Source organism: Talpa occidentalis, unplaced genomic scaffold (genome assembly GCF_014898055.3).
Source record: "Talpa occidentalis isolate TD23 unplaced genomic scaffold, MPIMG_talOcc4v2.1 talOcc4.2, whole genome shotgun sequence".
NCBI lineage: Eukaryota > Metazoa > Chordata > Mammalia > Eulipotyphla > Talpidae > Talpa > Talpa occidentalis.
The window spans coordinates 105,022,695-105,038,519 of NW_023602073.1; the positions used below are offsets into that span (position 1 = coordinate 105,022,695).

Below are 15,825 nucleotides of genomic sequence, written 5' to 3' on the forward strand. Positions count from 1 at the left end.
TCAAATCGCCAATATAAATTGGATAGTATATATCCATTCTTTGAATGTCTTGAATTCATCTTCCATTTTGTAATTTTACCACTCATTCTTCTAAAATGTGACAGAGGTTTGTATCTAAATGTCAGATAATGCAGAAAGCCAAATATCTAGAATGGAATTATTGAATAAAGGTGTAGAATAGAGCAATGAGGGCTTAGAAGCCAAGAGAGGACTATGTAAGCACCTGGTATAAGAAATGATGGAAAGTGAGAGTTGTTAAATGTTTATCCTACTTTCAGTAGTTAAAGAACTCTCCATATTTCTTCTAACTGATAGACATGCTGAACCATTTTTATTCCAAAAACTGAATGTGAAATCACTACAGAAAAAAATTTGTAGAGAATAATAGGATGGGGTGGGGGTCAGTAACACCAGTCAAGCTGTATCTCATGCTTGAATAAATAGTATTATTCCAATCTCTATTTCTGCATGAAACAATGCCTTTCGCATGGTAGACACAGCAAATCTATGTTCAGTGACTGGATGAGGACAATTCACTTATAATCTCATGCAGAAGATGATAGCTCCTCCTGCAGCAGTGTTTTTATTTTTTTTTATTTTTTTTTAGCTCTTCAATATTATTCCTGAGGGAAGCTGGCAAACTGAAATCTGTTACATTAATGCCAGCAGGGATATATACCTGTAAAGAGAATAAGCAAATATTTATTATACCTGATGGCTCAATGAACTATACACATGAGCTCTTAAAAGACTTGAAAATACTTGGCAGTATTTATACTTAGGATAAACTCTACAAATACTGTTTGTGGGTTTTATCCTTTAGTAAATTTTTATTTTATTTTTTAATCAGCTGAACTTTTTCAGTTCAAACTGCTGGGCTTGCTGGGCTAATCTCTAGCTTCATTTGTCCTTTTCCAGTGATAATGACTTAATCTCTTAAAAGTTTGATTAAAATTTGGGGGTTGTGAGATTTTCAGTTTAAATCAGTATTAAAATAAGTTCTAAGAACAGATTTAGTAACCAACATGTCTTTTAAAATAATTATATTCTTCCCATGTTACCACCTAACATTACCATCTAACAGGTTCTTTATTGTTGTGTTATATATTAATATATAGATGGCTTTATCCTATTTAGAAAAGAGAAAATAAAGCAAAGCTAAGAGATATAATACCTGTACAAAATGACGTAAGTCATAGGTTTTTGAACTGAGATTCAAAGCCAACAGCCAATCTGTCTCTGCCTATGATAAATTTAATTCCCCTAGTTTATATTTGACTTGCACAAAGTCTTCTGAGGTAAGCATGTCAAGGGTAGCTTTCTTTTCTTCAGGCAGCTAAAATTGGCAGTTTATAAATGCAGTTTGATTTGCATTTGTATATAATTTTATGAGAATCATAGAAATTTTGAGTTAGAAAAAGATTTAAAGATAATTCAATTTTAGTTCTCATACCTCTTTATAGTCATAATAATTGTCTGGGATTCTAAATGATTTGTAATTTTGTTATATTTACATATTATATTTGTAATAATACTTTAAAACATTAGTTCATTTAATATCAATAAGTCCATTATCTATTTCAGAATTAGCATATTTTAATGATAAATATCTATATTTTCCAAAACAAAAAAATTAGTTAAAAGTGTGAGGTTATTTTGCGTTCTCATAAGTCTCCTTAATGTTTGGCCTAATGGGAGATACCTTATTTTCATAACTGCTTCCTCATTCAATCACTGTGATAGCACAGGTGTTATAGCATCTTGAACATTCTACTGCACATGTGTGATAGAATAAAATAAATGAAATAGCCTCATAGTATTGATATTATGAATATAGTTGGACCTTAGGAGCCCTTCTGAAAGGTACAGGAAACTGTAGACCACACTTTGAGAACTACAGATCTACACAAGACTACCATCTAATATATATGTCAACTATGGTGTCCTGTGAATCTGCAACTGAGTTAAAGATCTAATGATGGGTTAAGAAGGAGATGGTAATTTTCTATCAGAGGATTAGATCTGATTAGTATGGGTACTAAAGTACATCGTGGAAATAAATGAAAAATGGTTCTGAGGGGATCTATTTTTTACCTCCCACTCCTACTAACCGCACAACAACCTACTGCTACATTCCTATTGAAATTGTCCTTTTCGGGGCTGGCAGTGATCTTGAGTGTAAATTGAATAAACCCTTTCTTAAAGTGTTTAATATTTCTTTATCTACCAACAACTCTAGTCATGGCTGATCATTCCACTCATATTGAATCTTCCACTAACTTGATCCTCCCATGATTTCATACTCTGGAAATACCCTCCCTCATCAGATGCCCACGCTAGAAATCTGAGAAACTTCCCTGACTCAGTCTTCTACATCATTGTCTTGCCCTTCTTCAAAAAGTCTCTCTTTACTACGTCCACTTCTTCTCTTCCTGTTCTCTTGCCTGAACACACAACTTTCCTTTCAAAACCTGCAAAATTACGACTGCCTTCTAGCTCTTCCTTCCTTCAGTTTCAGCTTTTCTGATCCGTTCTCCATACTGAGGATCTTAGTGATTTTGAAATGCAAATTCCAAGTGGGTCACTCCTTTTTCTCTAAAGTAACTTATAGAAGCACTATTTACAATAGGTAAGCTATGAAAACAACCCAAATGCCCAGAAATGATGACTGGATCAAGAAGATGTGATACATATACACAATGAACTATTACTGAACAATCAAAAAAAGATAAACGCATGCAATTTGCAGTAACATGGATGGAGCTGGAAGGGATCATGCTCAGCGAAATAAGCCAGAAAGAAAAAGAAAAATACCGGATGGTCTCATTCATAGCAAGAGTTTAGAAAACCTAAATAAGGGACCAGGAAAAAAACTAATTATAATAAATTAAAAATCAAAATCAATAAGCAACTATAAACCATAGTCGCAACAGGGTGGGGGGAGTAGGATCAAAACAAGAGGGGTGGGAATTTGATGGGGACTATAACCAAGATGAAAATGCATACATCGTGCAAAAATGAAAAAATGATGTAAAAAAATATATAAAATTAAATTTAAAAAATTAAAAAAATGTAACTTACTAGCCCCTCTTAAGGAGTTCCATGCCCTCTTTTCATATTATATTTGTCACAACTTTTTCCTTGCATCTTGTCATTGCCTAGGCTCTTTTATCTCAAGGATAGTATAAAAACTGCTTTTTTGTTATTGTCAATTTATTCCTTCTGCTCTTTGTCTTTTTAGTCAAGTGTCAACATAGATGTAACCTCCTTTAGGATAATTTCCCTGAGCACTCACATTCTGAGTTAGAGGACCCTGTGACATGCTTCCTCAACAATCTGTACTCTCTCCACCAACATATAATTTGTAGCTTTTCATTTATAATTGTTTTCTTAATAACCTTTGCTCCACTGTACATTTTTAGCATGCTTTGGCAGGAACTTTGTCTTTTATCTTCATTATATCCCCAATGTTTAGAACAGTGCCTGACCTTAGTAAACATTTGTGTCATATGTAAATAAATGCTAGTGTCATTTTTTTGGTTTTCTCTTATGCCCATGGTTCATTTTAATTATAATTTTCTGACTCACCCTCCCTAATGAAATTGAAAAATATTTGTTGAATTATTTTATTATCTTTCACTACTAGTTACTATATTACCCTATCATATTACTTTTGTGTCCTATCCTATTCCTATAACAAGGTAGTTCATAGGGTCTCTCATATTAATCAGACCAATCTTGGGAAAGTAGACCTCACTCAGAAAAATCTCCTGGAATTTGTTAAAAATACACCTGCATGAGTCCTACCCTAAAGATTATGATTTAGGTGTTTAGATTGTAACCACCTTCACAGATTACTGTTATACTTCCAAAGTTTGGGAGACACTGCCTTACTGCAATTATACTCTTTATTTATTTATAAAAAAATTAAAAAGTGTTACTACCATTTGTCCCCTAGACATAGCTTCACAGACACAAGAAACAATATCCCCATCTGTACACAGGCCAGTCCTCCGACCTGAGCTGATCAGTTTTTTAGCCATGACTTTGATGTTTTCCTTGTCTTAGTACTACAAGCTTTAGGGGTCTCCAACAAGTATTTTTCATGCCCATTGGCCATCTTTTGTCTTCTTTAGAGCAGTGTCTATTTAGATATTTAGATCTTGCTATTTCTTGATTGGATTATTTGTTTCTTTATTGTTGAGTTGTATGAGTTCTTTGTTTGATATTGGATATTGACCCTTTGTCAGATGTATGATGTATCAATATTTTCTCCCATTTGGTAAGGTATCTTTTGTTTTTATGATAGTTGCTTTCACTGTGCTGAAGCTTTTAGTTTAATGTAATGAAACAATATTTTAAAATAGAAAAACACTACACAGGTAATTTGCATACTTTTTACATTGTACAGCATGAAAATACTGAAAATCAGTCATGGCACTAACTGTATTAACTACTGCATAGTAAAGTATATGTAGCACTAAATACACAGTGGTGTCTGTTTTTTATTTAAAAATTGAGTGGGGAACATCCCCAAAATTACATTTTTCTAAATATCAGGATTTTTAGTATACAGTAGATTTTTAGTCATAATAAGATCTATTTTTATTCCTTTTTCCAAGGAAAGCAACAGAATATCTGTGATTATATTTATTTCTGAAGCTAATGTATCTAGAAAACAACACAAAAGAAAGTGTTATTTCCTAAAGTAATTCAATTGTGATTCAGGTTAGTGAGAGTCTATTTCCCTAAGGAAAGTTGTTTTGCCTTACATATATACCAAATGACTAGACCATTACTTGTCTGGTAGGAGATAACCACAGTTTCCAACAATAGAGGATAATTACATAAATTATGTCCATTCTAACACATGATGTTAATTCAGAACAAGTTAGAACAATAACTTGGCTTGCAATGATCCACGATGCATTGTCACAAAATTACTATTTATGTCAAATATAAACCAAACTCAACCTACGTATAGAAATATGCAGAATGAATGTGGAAGAATAATATGTCAGGTCACTAATAGTTACAGTCTACTAGGGGTGGAATTGAGATGTGGATGGAGAGTCATGTATCTCTTTCATAACTTAGAAAAGCAGTTTAAAGAATTTGAAAAGTTACACTTTTAACCATTTGGGGAAAAAAAAAAAAAACCCTGGATATCAGGAGTTCTGAAATAGGCACAATGGGCGATGGTGAAAGACTATGGGTGCTGTGGTGGTGCAACTTCTGAAGAGATGTGACCTGTGCCTCTGAATCATATACAGTGTTATAAACCAATGTTGCCTCAATTAAAGGAAAAACTTAAAAGTGAAACTGGGGTTTCAATGATGACACCGTGAAATGCACATCTACAAGATCAAGAAAATCAGGCACGAAAATGAGTTTGTTTTATGTTCTTTCTTTCACTTTGCTTTTTCTCTAACATCTTTTTTTTCCTCTGTTTCATTAAAGGTCTCATTCGTTTGCAAGAGCTCATCAAAGCTCCATCAAGGTATAATCTTCGACTTAAAATCCGTCAGTTACCTGCTGATACAAAGGATGCAAAACCCTTACTAAAAGAAATGAAAAGAGGCAAGGAGTTCCACGTAATTTTTGACTGTAGCCATGAAATGGCAGCAGGTATTTTGAAACAGGTAATCTTTAAATTACTTAAATTCTTAGTTTTTTTTTAAAAAATTGCATTTTAAAGTTTGTTGTTGTTTTTTTAATCAAAGTGTTACTATTAATTTTTTTTCAAGAATTATTTATGCATACAAGCAGTGGGGTCTAGGCTAGAGGTTTGGGTTGAGGGGATGAGAGGATTCACCAGAGACAGAGTGGGGAGCAGACAAGGCAGATCTACTGAAATATACTGCTGAAGGGAGCAGCGGACAAGACAGGAGAGGTCTGCTGCTCCATGTGGGTCACAGCTCACTGGCTGGCCTGGATTGGAACTCTTGTGCTTTAGTGGCTGGCGATAGCTTGATAGCTCTGTGTCTTTAACTCTTGAGCCACCAGGGAAGCCATCTTGGTGTAATTTTCTGATTTAAAAGTCTCCAAATTGTTTTTAAATGTCTCAAAACAAAAGAATGGTAATATTGATGATCTTCAATGCAGTTTGTTTGAAGTTATGAACTTATTTTCAAATGGCTAAAATATGATTTATTAATTGAATATTAATTAAGATAAGTATTTCTATTTTGTACTAAAATGAAGGAAAAAACTAAGAGTCAATGATTGAGCCACTGAACCATTGCAATCAATTAATAGGAAAAAGAGAAAAAAAATTCTATTTAATTGGCCTCTATTGTGAGTTAGTTTCCTTAGATATTTGATGTGTGTTTTTTTTTTTCATTATTACCACAGCCAAATAAAGTAAGAACTATCTCCACTTTACAAAATAACTGAATCTTATGAAAGGTAGGTGATTTGATCAATGTCTAGCAGCAAGGAAGGGTCACTCATATCCACCTCATAAGAGATATTCAGTCTAGGACCTCCGTGGTGGCTCAAGGGATTAAGTCGCAGCACTATGAAGCTATCAGTAGTCACTGCAGCCTGAGTTCCAATCCCTGGCTACGGAGCTACACACATGGCACAGCAGACCTCTCCAGTCTTGCCTGCTGCTCCCCTCAGCATGTATTTTAGTAGATCCGCCTGCTCTGTTCCCCACTCTGTCTCTGGTGAATCCTCTCAGCACCTCTGGCCTGTACCCCAGTTCTTGTATGCATAAATAAATAAATCTTTAAAAAGAAGTATTCAGTCTAGAATAAGTTTAACCTATATATAAAGATAATACTAAATCAGTCTAATGAAATAATTCTTTGTAGCAAAACTGCCTAATGTTACTTAACACCTTTTCAGATCTAACAGCACACTGGAAAATAGTAACTATTATTAGCTCATGTCTTACAGATTAGAGCACTGATGTTGGGGTTAAATGACCAGTAATAAGGTTATATTGAAACTATGTAATAGAGCTTGGATTTAAACTGGAGGCTTTGGGCTTCACATTTTAAATTCTTATACATATTGACACCACAGTACTTGGGAATTAGTCAACTATCTTAAAACCTCTCATGTATAGGATAAAATATCTCTACTGGAGAGTTATGCCAATTCATATGTCAAATTATATTGCATAAAATGTAACTACCAGCAATAAATGCCTGTTAAAGCATGATTAGTTTATTAAGCAGATGTTTGTCCAGTGTTAGTTTCACTACAGTAAAATATTTAATTGGATTTGGAAAATTGCTCTAGTGTTATATTTGGGTAATAAAGCATATGAGGATTGTTTTTGTGTGATTTTGGTTATGAATAAAATGATACAATAAAGTAAGCACTGAAATCTTGAGTAAAGAATAATTCATATAATACCAAGACAATTCTTGATCACATTTAGCATACACAGACTTGGAAAGGAAAACTTTCTTTAATGCCTGAAGTAAGTAGCACGCTATGATTTGTCTGCTTTCTCTTGGCTTCCAACAAGTATGTAAATGACCAGTTGTCTTGTCTCTAGAGTAACAAACTGACCTATTTTGCTATCTGACAGGTATGAGTACCTATCATCATTGATAATAGAATTCATTCTGCCTTCTGTTGATCTAGCTATTATTTTATATTTGTCTTTTTATGTGTAACCTACTCTGCTTTCAAAATGAAAGCAAAATGAAGATAATATTTAAATATATCAGAAAATTACATAATTTTAGGACTACCAGATCAAACTCAGAACAAAGGTAAAAGGAGAATATGAAAGTTAAGATGAAGTCTAAGTGACATTATTACACAGAATACCTGTTTTTAGATCTTTGTAATACCCACAGAAGATATATAAAATAATATTTATCTGGTCTCAGATGCATTTGCCTATAAAATTGGACAATAAAAATGTGGGGAAAAAAAACACATTTGAAACTGGTATTCTGGAAACCAAGTCGAGAAGAAAGCAAATAATGTCCTTCCAGTAAATGCAGTAGTATATTTAATAGGACTCTTTTTATAGTACAGGGAATTTTTCTCAGACTCTTAAAGACTTGCTAATGTTGGAATTCCAAAGAAGTGGTACAAGAATTGGAAAGCAGATACAGATAGACTTTCAGGGAGTTTTACTTAATCCAAAGAATTAGAAGTAAGCAGGAAAAAGGATAGACTTCCCTAATTAACCTTATGTGTTTGCCTAATTTACTCACTTAAACTGACTGAACTTTTACTGAATGTTGAGCAACAGTGAGTTTGATATTTTTCTGCATGAAAATTTTAAAAGCTTGGGTCTACCTCAATTTCCTCTGAGGCAAACTGAGTATACTAATCGACATACATGCATTCATAACAAAGGAATTCTTCACTCAGATATGCCAGAGAATTTCCTGTGACAGGGCTGAGATGCTCAACAGTAAAGTCTCTTAGAATATTCTATCACAAAGAATAAATGGTAATCAGTGACTTGAAAGTCTAGTTCAAAAAGTGTGAAATCAAAATAGCAAACCTGGAAAAATATAAAACATGTACAAATAAACTCCCGTAGCAGCAAGAACCAAAATTCAATTAAATTTTAACAACTTTATATATAGCCCATCCCTTCATTTGTCAGCCTTGAGCAGTATAGCTTCTGCATACAACCTGAAGGATCAATTGGTTGTAAATTACATGGCTAGATAAGTGCAGTGTTAACTAGATAAGATCCCATTGATCTTAACAATATTCCATGTTGGGGATTTCTAATAATATTATGATTTTGGATAAATTAATTTGTGGTATTTATTTCCTGGAGGGATAATATTACTCAAACAGTTTTCTTTTGTGGCCACTCTTATGTTATTTAAAAATAAGATATTAATTTTATTCTCTCTATTGTGACTTGAAATGTGCATTCAAGTCATTTGAAAACAAGAATTATTTATGACTACAACATTTCATCTAAATAGAAGAAATTCATTTTTTTCTTATTAAAGCTTAGACTATAAACAGCATTAACAAGGCCTCCCCTGGTGGCACAGGCGGTTGAGCGCCGCGCTGTGAAGCTGTCCACACCCTCTCTAGCGCCGGTTCGGATCCCAGTGATCCCAGCAGGTTGGCGAGGGTACCACATGGCACGGCAGACCTCTCCTGTCTCACCTGCTGCTCCCTCAGCAGTGAATTTCGTCAGTCTGCCTGTTCTGTTCCCCGCTCTGTCTCTGGTGAATCCCCTCACCCTCCCACGCATCTGGCCTGTACCCCGGTTCTTGTATAAATGAATAAATAAATAAATAAATCTTAAAAAATAAATAAATAAATGAATAAATAAATAAACAGCACTAACAAAAATGAATAGCTAGGAACACTTTCTTGAAAGATTAATTAGTAATTTCTGGTGGGATTAAAACAAAGAACTTTTCAACCTTTTAATTATAATTTTTATGTCTTGCTAGGTGCACAGAAAGCACAAACAGTCCTCAATTATCTGTTACAGATTTCTTTTTTTCAGTTGATGAAAAGGAAATGTAATTGGTGCAGAATGCCCATGTCAAAAGGAATTCCTCCTGTCTACCCCTGCCTCCAAAACACAATTTCAAATACTGTTGAAATATACTCAGGTTTTCCAATTATCAAAAGGAAAAAAAAAAATGTTTAGAATGCATAGATCCTAAAATGGATCTACATCTTTGGGGATACAAATTAAATCATTTTGTAAAATGAGGTAAATTATGGTCTATGTCCAGTCTCCAAATGTTAGAGACGTGGAGCTCATGTTTACTCATTGTCTCCATTTGTTAGCTAATTTATTCATCTTTCTTATATTTTGCCTTCTTAACCTGTAAAATAACTCTAATAATAGAACCTACTTTATAAGATTTTTAATAAAATTTAAATTATTTAAAATGTTCATTGTGCTTATAATAGTATCTAAGCATTTTAAGGATTAAATAAGAGTCATTACCATTTATACATTTGAATCACTATTCTTTCAATTCTTAAGTTGCTAATGTAAAATAAATCAGCAATGATAATCCTAACCTGCCATTAAATGGTTCTAGAGTTGGGAAAAATTTGGTACCTATCAATCAAGAGCAATAAATGCTTTCTGCCAAGATAACCTTCTAAAATTTCATTTAATAAGAGAAATTTTCATTTCTTTTTTTGCTTAAGATGCAAATTTCATCAGAGCATTGTTTCCTATTAAGAATTTCACTCAACTCTAAAATACATCATTTTTCTATAATCATCACTTAAAATTGTTTATTGATTTACAGCTATTTCAAAGGAATTCTGTAATTTGATAGCGGAAATCAATACTTCCTATGATCAGATGTTTTAATCCAAATGTTTTTATTTTAAAATTAATAATTTATGATTGAGGAAGACTATAAAAATGTTAAATAAAAGAGTCATTTGCAGTAGGACTGTTAATAAAAATTAAAAAACATTTTGTCACCTGTATTTTTTAAATAGCAGTAGTAATTTATATTGACTTCATTAATGCTAATGAAATGTTTCAAAAGTTTCAAGAAAATTGCGTGTTGCTTTGTACTTTTCAGCACTGTTTTTCCTAATAGAGTAATATTGTTCATCAAAATAAAATGATATTTCTCATTAGAGTATTTGGAGTGGAGATATTACAAACATAATGAACTAAGTTGTGCTAATTTCAGGTATTGTGACAAATTTAATGCCTCCTTTAATATGTAAAGCCATAAGCTTTACAATTGCAAACATTCAACTAATAACTTTTTTTTATCAAGAGAATTGATTCAAAATTCCTTCAGTAACCACTAATCTTCTTTAAATATGGAGGAAAGATTTAGTGTGACCCAATTTTAATGCAATCTGAATATTATAGGATGATTCCTCATCACATCCTACTATTTTGTTCTCACTTGTCTTATTGATAAATGTTTTTCATATAATGTGTACTTCAATATTAATGTTAATATTAATTTTATTTTTTCTTTTTCTTTTTTTACTTCTTAGGCATTAGCTATGGGAATGATGACAGAATACTATCATTATATCTTTACCACTTTGGTGAGTATTTTACTAAAACAAAGATAATATTTTAATTATATTATTTTGATTTTTCAACATGGAAATGGGTTTTTGAGTAGGCAGAAGTAATATAATGAGTGACATTTTTGTAGTTATACTTTATTTTATTTTGATAAAACCAAGGAGAAATTATTACAGAAAACTAATATCTTGGTGGGAAGCTGATGATTTTCAGACAATATTATTTCAGATATCAATTCAAAATTTTATCTCTTATTTTTATATTGCTCTAGAGGACTTCCAGAACATAATGGATTTTAAGATTAGTTTGCTGGGAAATCAATGTTTTATAAAAGCACAAATTCTTATGTTGTTAGTTCTTTTCACTTCACAGAATTTAAGTTTAATAAGTTGCTCTTTTAATAGGTTTTCTAATTTTTGCCTGTATTTAGGCAAATAAAGATAATATGATTTAATTTACAATTAGAAAATTGAATGTTACCTTACATCTTTTGTCTTCACAAACCCACCAAACAATTTTTCCAGAATATACATAAAAACCTGACATCACCCTTTATTCAAGCCTTTTTACACTTAGTCCTGTTATTTACTAATATATTATTTTGGTTTCCTTCATCTGTGAAACAGCTCTGTGTCTCGTTCACTAATTATTTCCTGCCCATTCCCCAAATATGAAAGTGTTTTCAAGTTTGGAACTCATCTTTTAGTACATGACTGAGTGGCACCCATGGGCTCCAAACTATTAAGGGGTGCATATTCCAAACCAGGGTCCTGCATCTGCCTCATAAAGACAAAGAAAGCAGCATAGGTAGGAGAACAGAGGACATTTATAATAAATGTTTCCAAATAAAACATCCAAAATTACCCATCCCCTCATGGGCAAATGCAGAGTCAAACAAGGATGGCCCACAGTGGGGCCACTGAGGCCTGAAAGCTTGCTTTCTGGCAGAGGAACATTAGAAAGGGGCGAAAGGCACCAGGCAAGTCTGGGACAATAAAAGCAAAAACATAGTATCAATAAAGATAACAGCTGCCATTGTGTCCACCGCACAGCCTTTCCACATTTCTCTCATCCCCATGTGTCTCTTTCAAGTGTCTCTACATGTTTCTCCTCCATGTGTCACCTTCCAAGTCCCTGTAAGTCCCTATATGCAATTCAAAGCCAGGAGGAGCAACAAAACCCCAGAACCCACCTGCTTTCCAATTATAGAGCTTTACTTGGCCATTCAGTTCTACTCCCTAGTAGTTCCTAATATCTAAACCAAGGTGAAAACATGTTAAGAGGGGCCAGGATATGGCCAGGATATGGTACCTCTCCTACCACATCCAATTTTCTATTTTTTCTTAAATTATTTTTCTTAAGAACTGGTATGTATTTATAGCTCCAATAATTGTTGTTCAGATGAGATCTATATGTTTGTTCTATCTATAATACTCTTTTTTTTACTATGTGGAACAATTCTAATGGCTTGGACATTGAAATAATTTTGAATTATTTAAGCTTTGATGTGCATCTTCTAAATTGACCCTTATTTCCTTTAAAACTTCCATTACCTTTAATTCCTGTATCACCAACAAAATTCTATTGATTTTTCTTTATAATGTCTCTTGGATTCCTCTTCTCCATTCTCATAATAACCACTCTAACCAATGCTCTCTCTTTCTGTTCACTCAAAAGTCTTCCAATTGGTGTTCTTGCTTCTAGGATTCTTGAAGCTACCAGATCAAATTACTACAATTTAGTTAAACACAATGGCTTTCTGTAATAAACTCCAAAGAGATTCTTTGTGAAGTAGGTTGTATTTTGTTGGTAAATACCAAGACTGACTTTGTTGTAACTCTGTATCGCTTTCCACCAAATGACTTTTTGCAGCCTCTATGGAATTTAGTGGTAGGCATACAGCGAGTTAGTAGGAGCCTTTATTCAATAGCAAAATTTTACTTCAATCCTATTGCAACTTAGTTTCATCATGATCACAAGAATTTAAGAACATCAAGAATGGTAAGGAAAAAAAAAATACTTTAGAATACATTGAACTCATTAGCCCGTAATTGAACTCTTATTTTTTAGTTTGATTCTAACCTGACTTTCCTATTTTATTTTGCTATTATTCTTTCATGAATTTTTTTTCTTAACCAAACTGATCTTGATCGATCTTATGAACTTGCTTTATGCTTTCTAGTTTTGGTGTCTCTACTGATGCTTTGAATGGGCTCTTCTTTCCTATCAAAGGCATTTTTATTCTTTAACAGCAGCTAAGATCCAACTGCTCTATGAAGATGTTTCTGACTTAAAAATAAGTCACCTATCTTGTTTCCAACTCCTTACACTTATCGCTTCTACACCTTTACCCCTTAGTTTATACTGTATCACATTATTTATTTACCACTAAAAAACAACCAATCAGTCTCTGGCTAGATTGTAAACTCTGAAAAATAAAAACCTTATAGTTTTCACATCACAGAGCACAATTCAGGACAATCTCAACTGTTCCCCCACTGAATTATATTAGTTTTATAGAGCCTGTGGAGCTGTGTGAGTATAAGACAAGCTGTACACTGAACCAATGGTAGTAATATTTCCCTGGTTCTTACTGCTGTCTATAAAATCTGAGGATAAGCTAATACCAGTTTGAATGAGGTCAAAGTGCCAAATGCTATATGTTCTCATGATGATATCCAATTCCCCTGACTGCTTTGGCTTCCTATCTCCTGGGAAAACTGAAAGACAAAGCAAGAATGTTCAATTATATAGACTGGAAGGAATAATCAGAATCTAAAGGGTTCCTTCTGACAATGTTGACTAAGGAACTGCGAGGATTTTGAAATCCAAAGGCCCATCTTAACTTTTTTTCCTAGGATTTTATATAGTTTTCATTCCCTAGAAGCCATATTTCATGACTTGTTAAAAAAGTAAAGTAAAATTGAAAGAATAGCAATGAACAGTTAAGGAAGCAAGACATAGAAAACCTAGTCAGTTTAAAGTAAATAGTAATGAAAAAAGAAATCAAGGGCGAGCTTTCTTTCACATGGAGAAGGAGACTTAGGCACATCTTTAGGGTAGGTTGTAGACAAGCTTTTTGTTCCAGTGGTGGAATCAGAATTTGATACATATACATGTTAATGTACAGGGTTTATTTTGCATAGCAAAGGACAATCTATTTGAATTTTGATGACTTAACGATGTTTAATATCACTTGAGACACAATGGTTCTAACTATCCTTAGGAAGCAAAAGTAAGTGACTATTACAGATGCTGTAAATATACTTATACCATGTGGGTAATAACACAAAGAAATCTGTCTTTCAGGATCTCTTTGCTCTTGATGTAGAACCCTATCGATACAGTGGTGTTAATATGACAGGATTCAGGATATTAAATACAGAAAATACCCAGGTCTCCTCCATCATTGAAAAGTGGTCAATGGAACGATTGCAAGCACCTCCGAAGCCTGATTCAGGTTTGCTGGATGGATTTATGACGGTATGAATACCCATTTAAAGATCAGTTTGTGTGTTTCTTAAAAAATATTACATAAATTATTAAGTTCTCTGGCTCCAAAATGTGGTTTAATTGTTTGACATTGTAGGCATGATATGAGCTAATATTGCAAATAATTCTATTAAGGATTTTATAAATCAATTTTACATGGCAAGTTTATACTTTTATGCAGTTATCTCAAAAAGCATTACAACTATCAATATAATTTGAATACTACAATGTAGGTTTTTTTTTCCCAAAACTTAATTAGTACTGTATGTAATGAATTAGAGATAGAAAAGGATACATTAACTCAAGAGTTATACTTCTGTCCCTAACCATTAATATGTGATTGTCATTCGTCATGTTTGTTCCTGATATCTGATGTCATATGGATGACTTACATCACACAAAAAAATTCCCCTCAGTTTATGCATTCTTTAAGGTTCAAGACTTACTAATAATCAGAAATTTGTCATTTTCATGTCCTACTTTAAGCCTAGAAACTGAATTTTCATATAAACTATAAAAGAAGGGTGCATTTTTATGTAGTCATTTATACCACTGCTGCTAATGAAAATCTCACACAAGGTACATACATAAAGTATTTTAATAGCAATGTTAAAAATATACACAAAGCAGTTAAAAGTCAGTAATATTAATTTTTTAAACCAGCTGTATCATAAATACTATTATTTAAGCAGGTAATCAATATAAATTTATTACTGAAATATTTGCATTCTTTCTCTACTAAGTCTTTGGAAATTTGGGTGTATTTGACACTATATATTATTGATAGTTCAAATGCTCAATAGCCACATGTAACTAGTAACTACCTTATAGGACTGGTAGGTTTGTACTGTGCTATTTAAGCAAATTATAAATGCTTGGTATCTCATTAAATCTATTTTCTTATAGATCAAATTACTGCTAAAGTTTAGGATATAGTATAGGACTTTGACAATATTTATATTTCCTATGTCATTACCATCTTTTTTTGTGTGTCAGTCTAACTGAAATCTTTAAAAGTATAAACATCTTCTATCCTTGTGTGTGGAAAATCTTTTTCTATTATGACTGTAATTTTTCATTAAAAGTTTCAATGTATGTTCTTAATGTTAGCAAGATAAGGGACAGATGATATTTCCCTGAAAAGAAAATTTAGTAATATAAATTAAGTATCTTAATAAAGTGAAGAAATCATGAACATCCTCAAGAAACCTTTCTAGTGGAAAAATAAGATTTGTTTGCTTTTAGTGAGAAAAAAAAACCTACTACAATTTAGAAATGTCTTATAACCACATTAATTTTTCAAAGAGCCAATATGAAGGAAATTTTACTTTTTGGCATAAAAAAAACATGGT

The 15,825-nt window shown here is 32.8% G+C and overlaps 1 protein-coding gene across 6 annotated transcripts in view; it reads left to right on the forward strand.

Moving 5' to 3' along the window:
- Positions 1–15,825, forward strand: part of GRIK2 (glutamate ionotropic receptor kainate type subunit 2) — a 587,451-nt gene that overhangs the window by 260,167 nt on the left and 311,459 nt on the right. For all 6 annotated transcript variants that reach the window (XM_054699057.1, XM_054699052.1, XM_054699054.1 and 3 more), the window contains 3 exons: positions 5,461–5,642; positions 10,945–10,998; positions 14,291–14,464. In XM_054699057.1, coding sequence (XP_054555032.1) covers positions 5,461–5,642; positions 10,945–10,998; positions 14,291–14,464 — 410 coding nt within the window. The remainder of the gene's footprint in view (positions 1–5,460; positions 5,643–10,944; positions 10,999–14,290; positions 14,465–15,825) is intronic.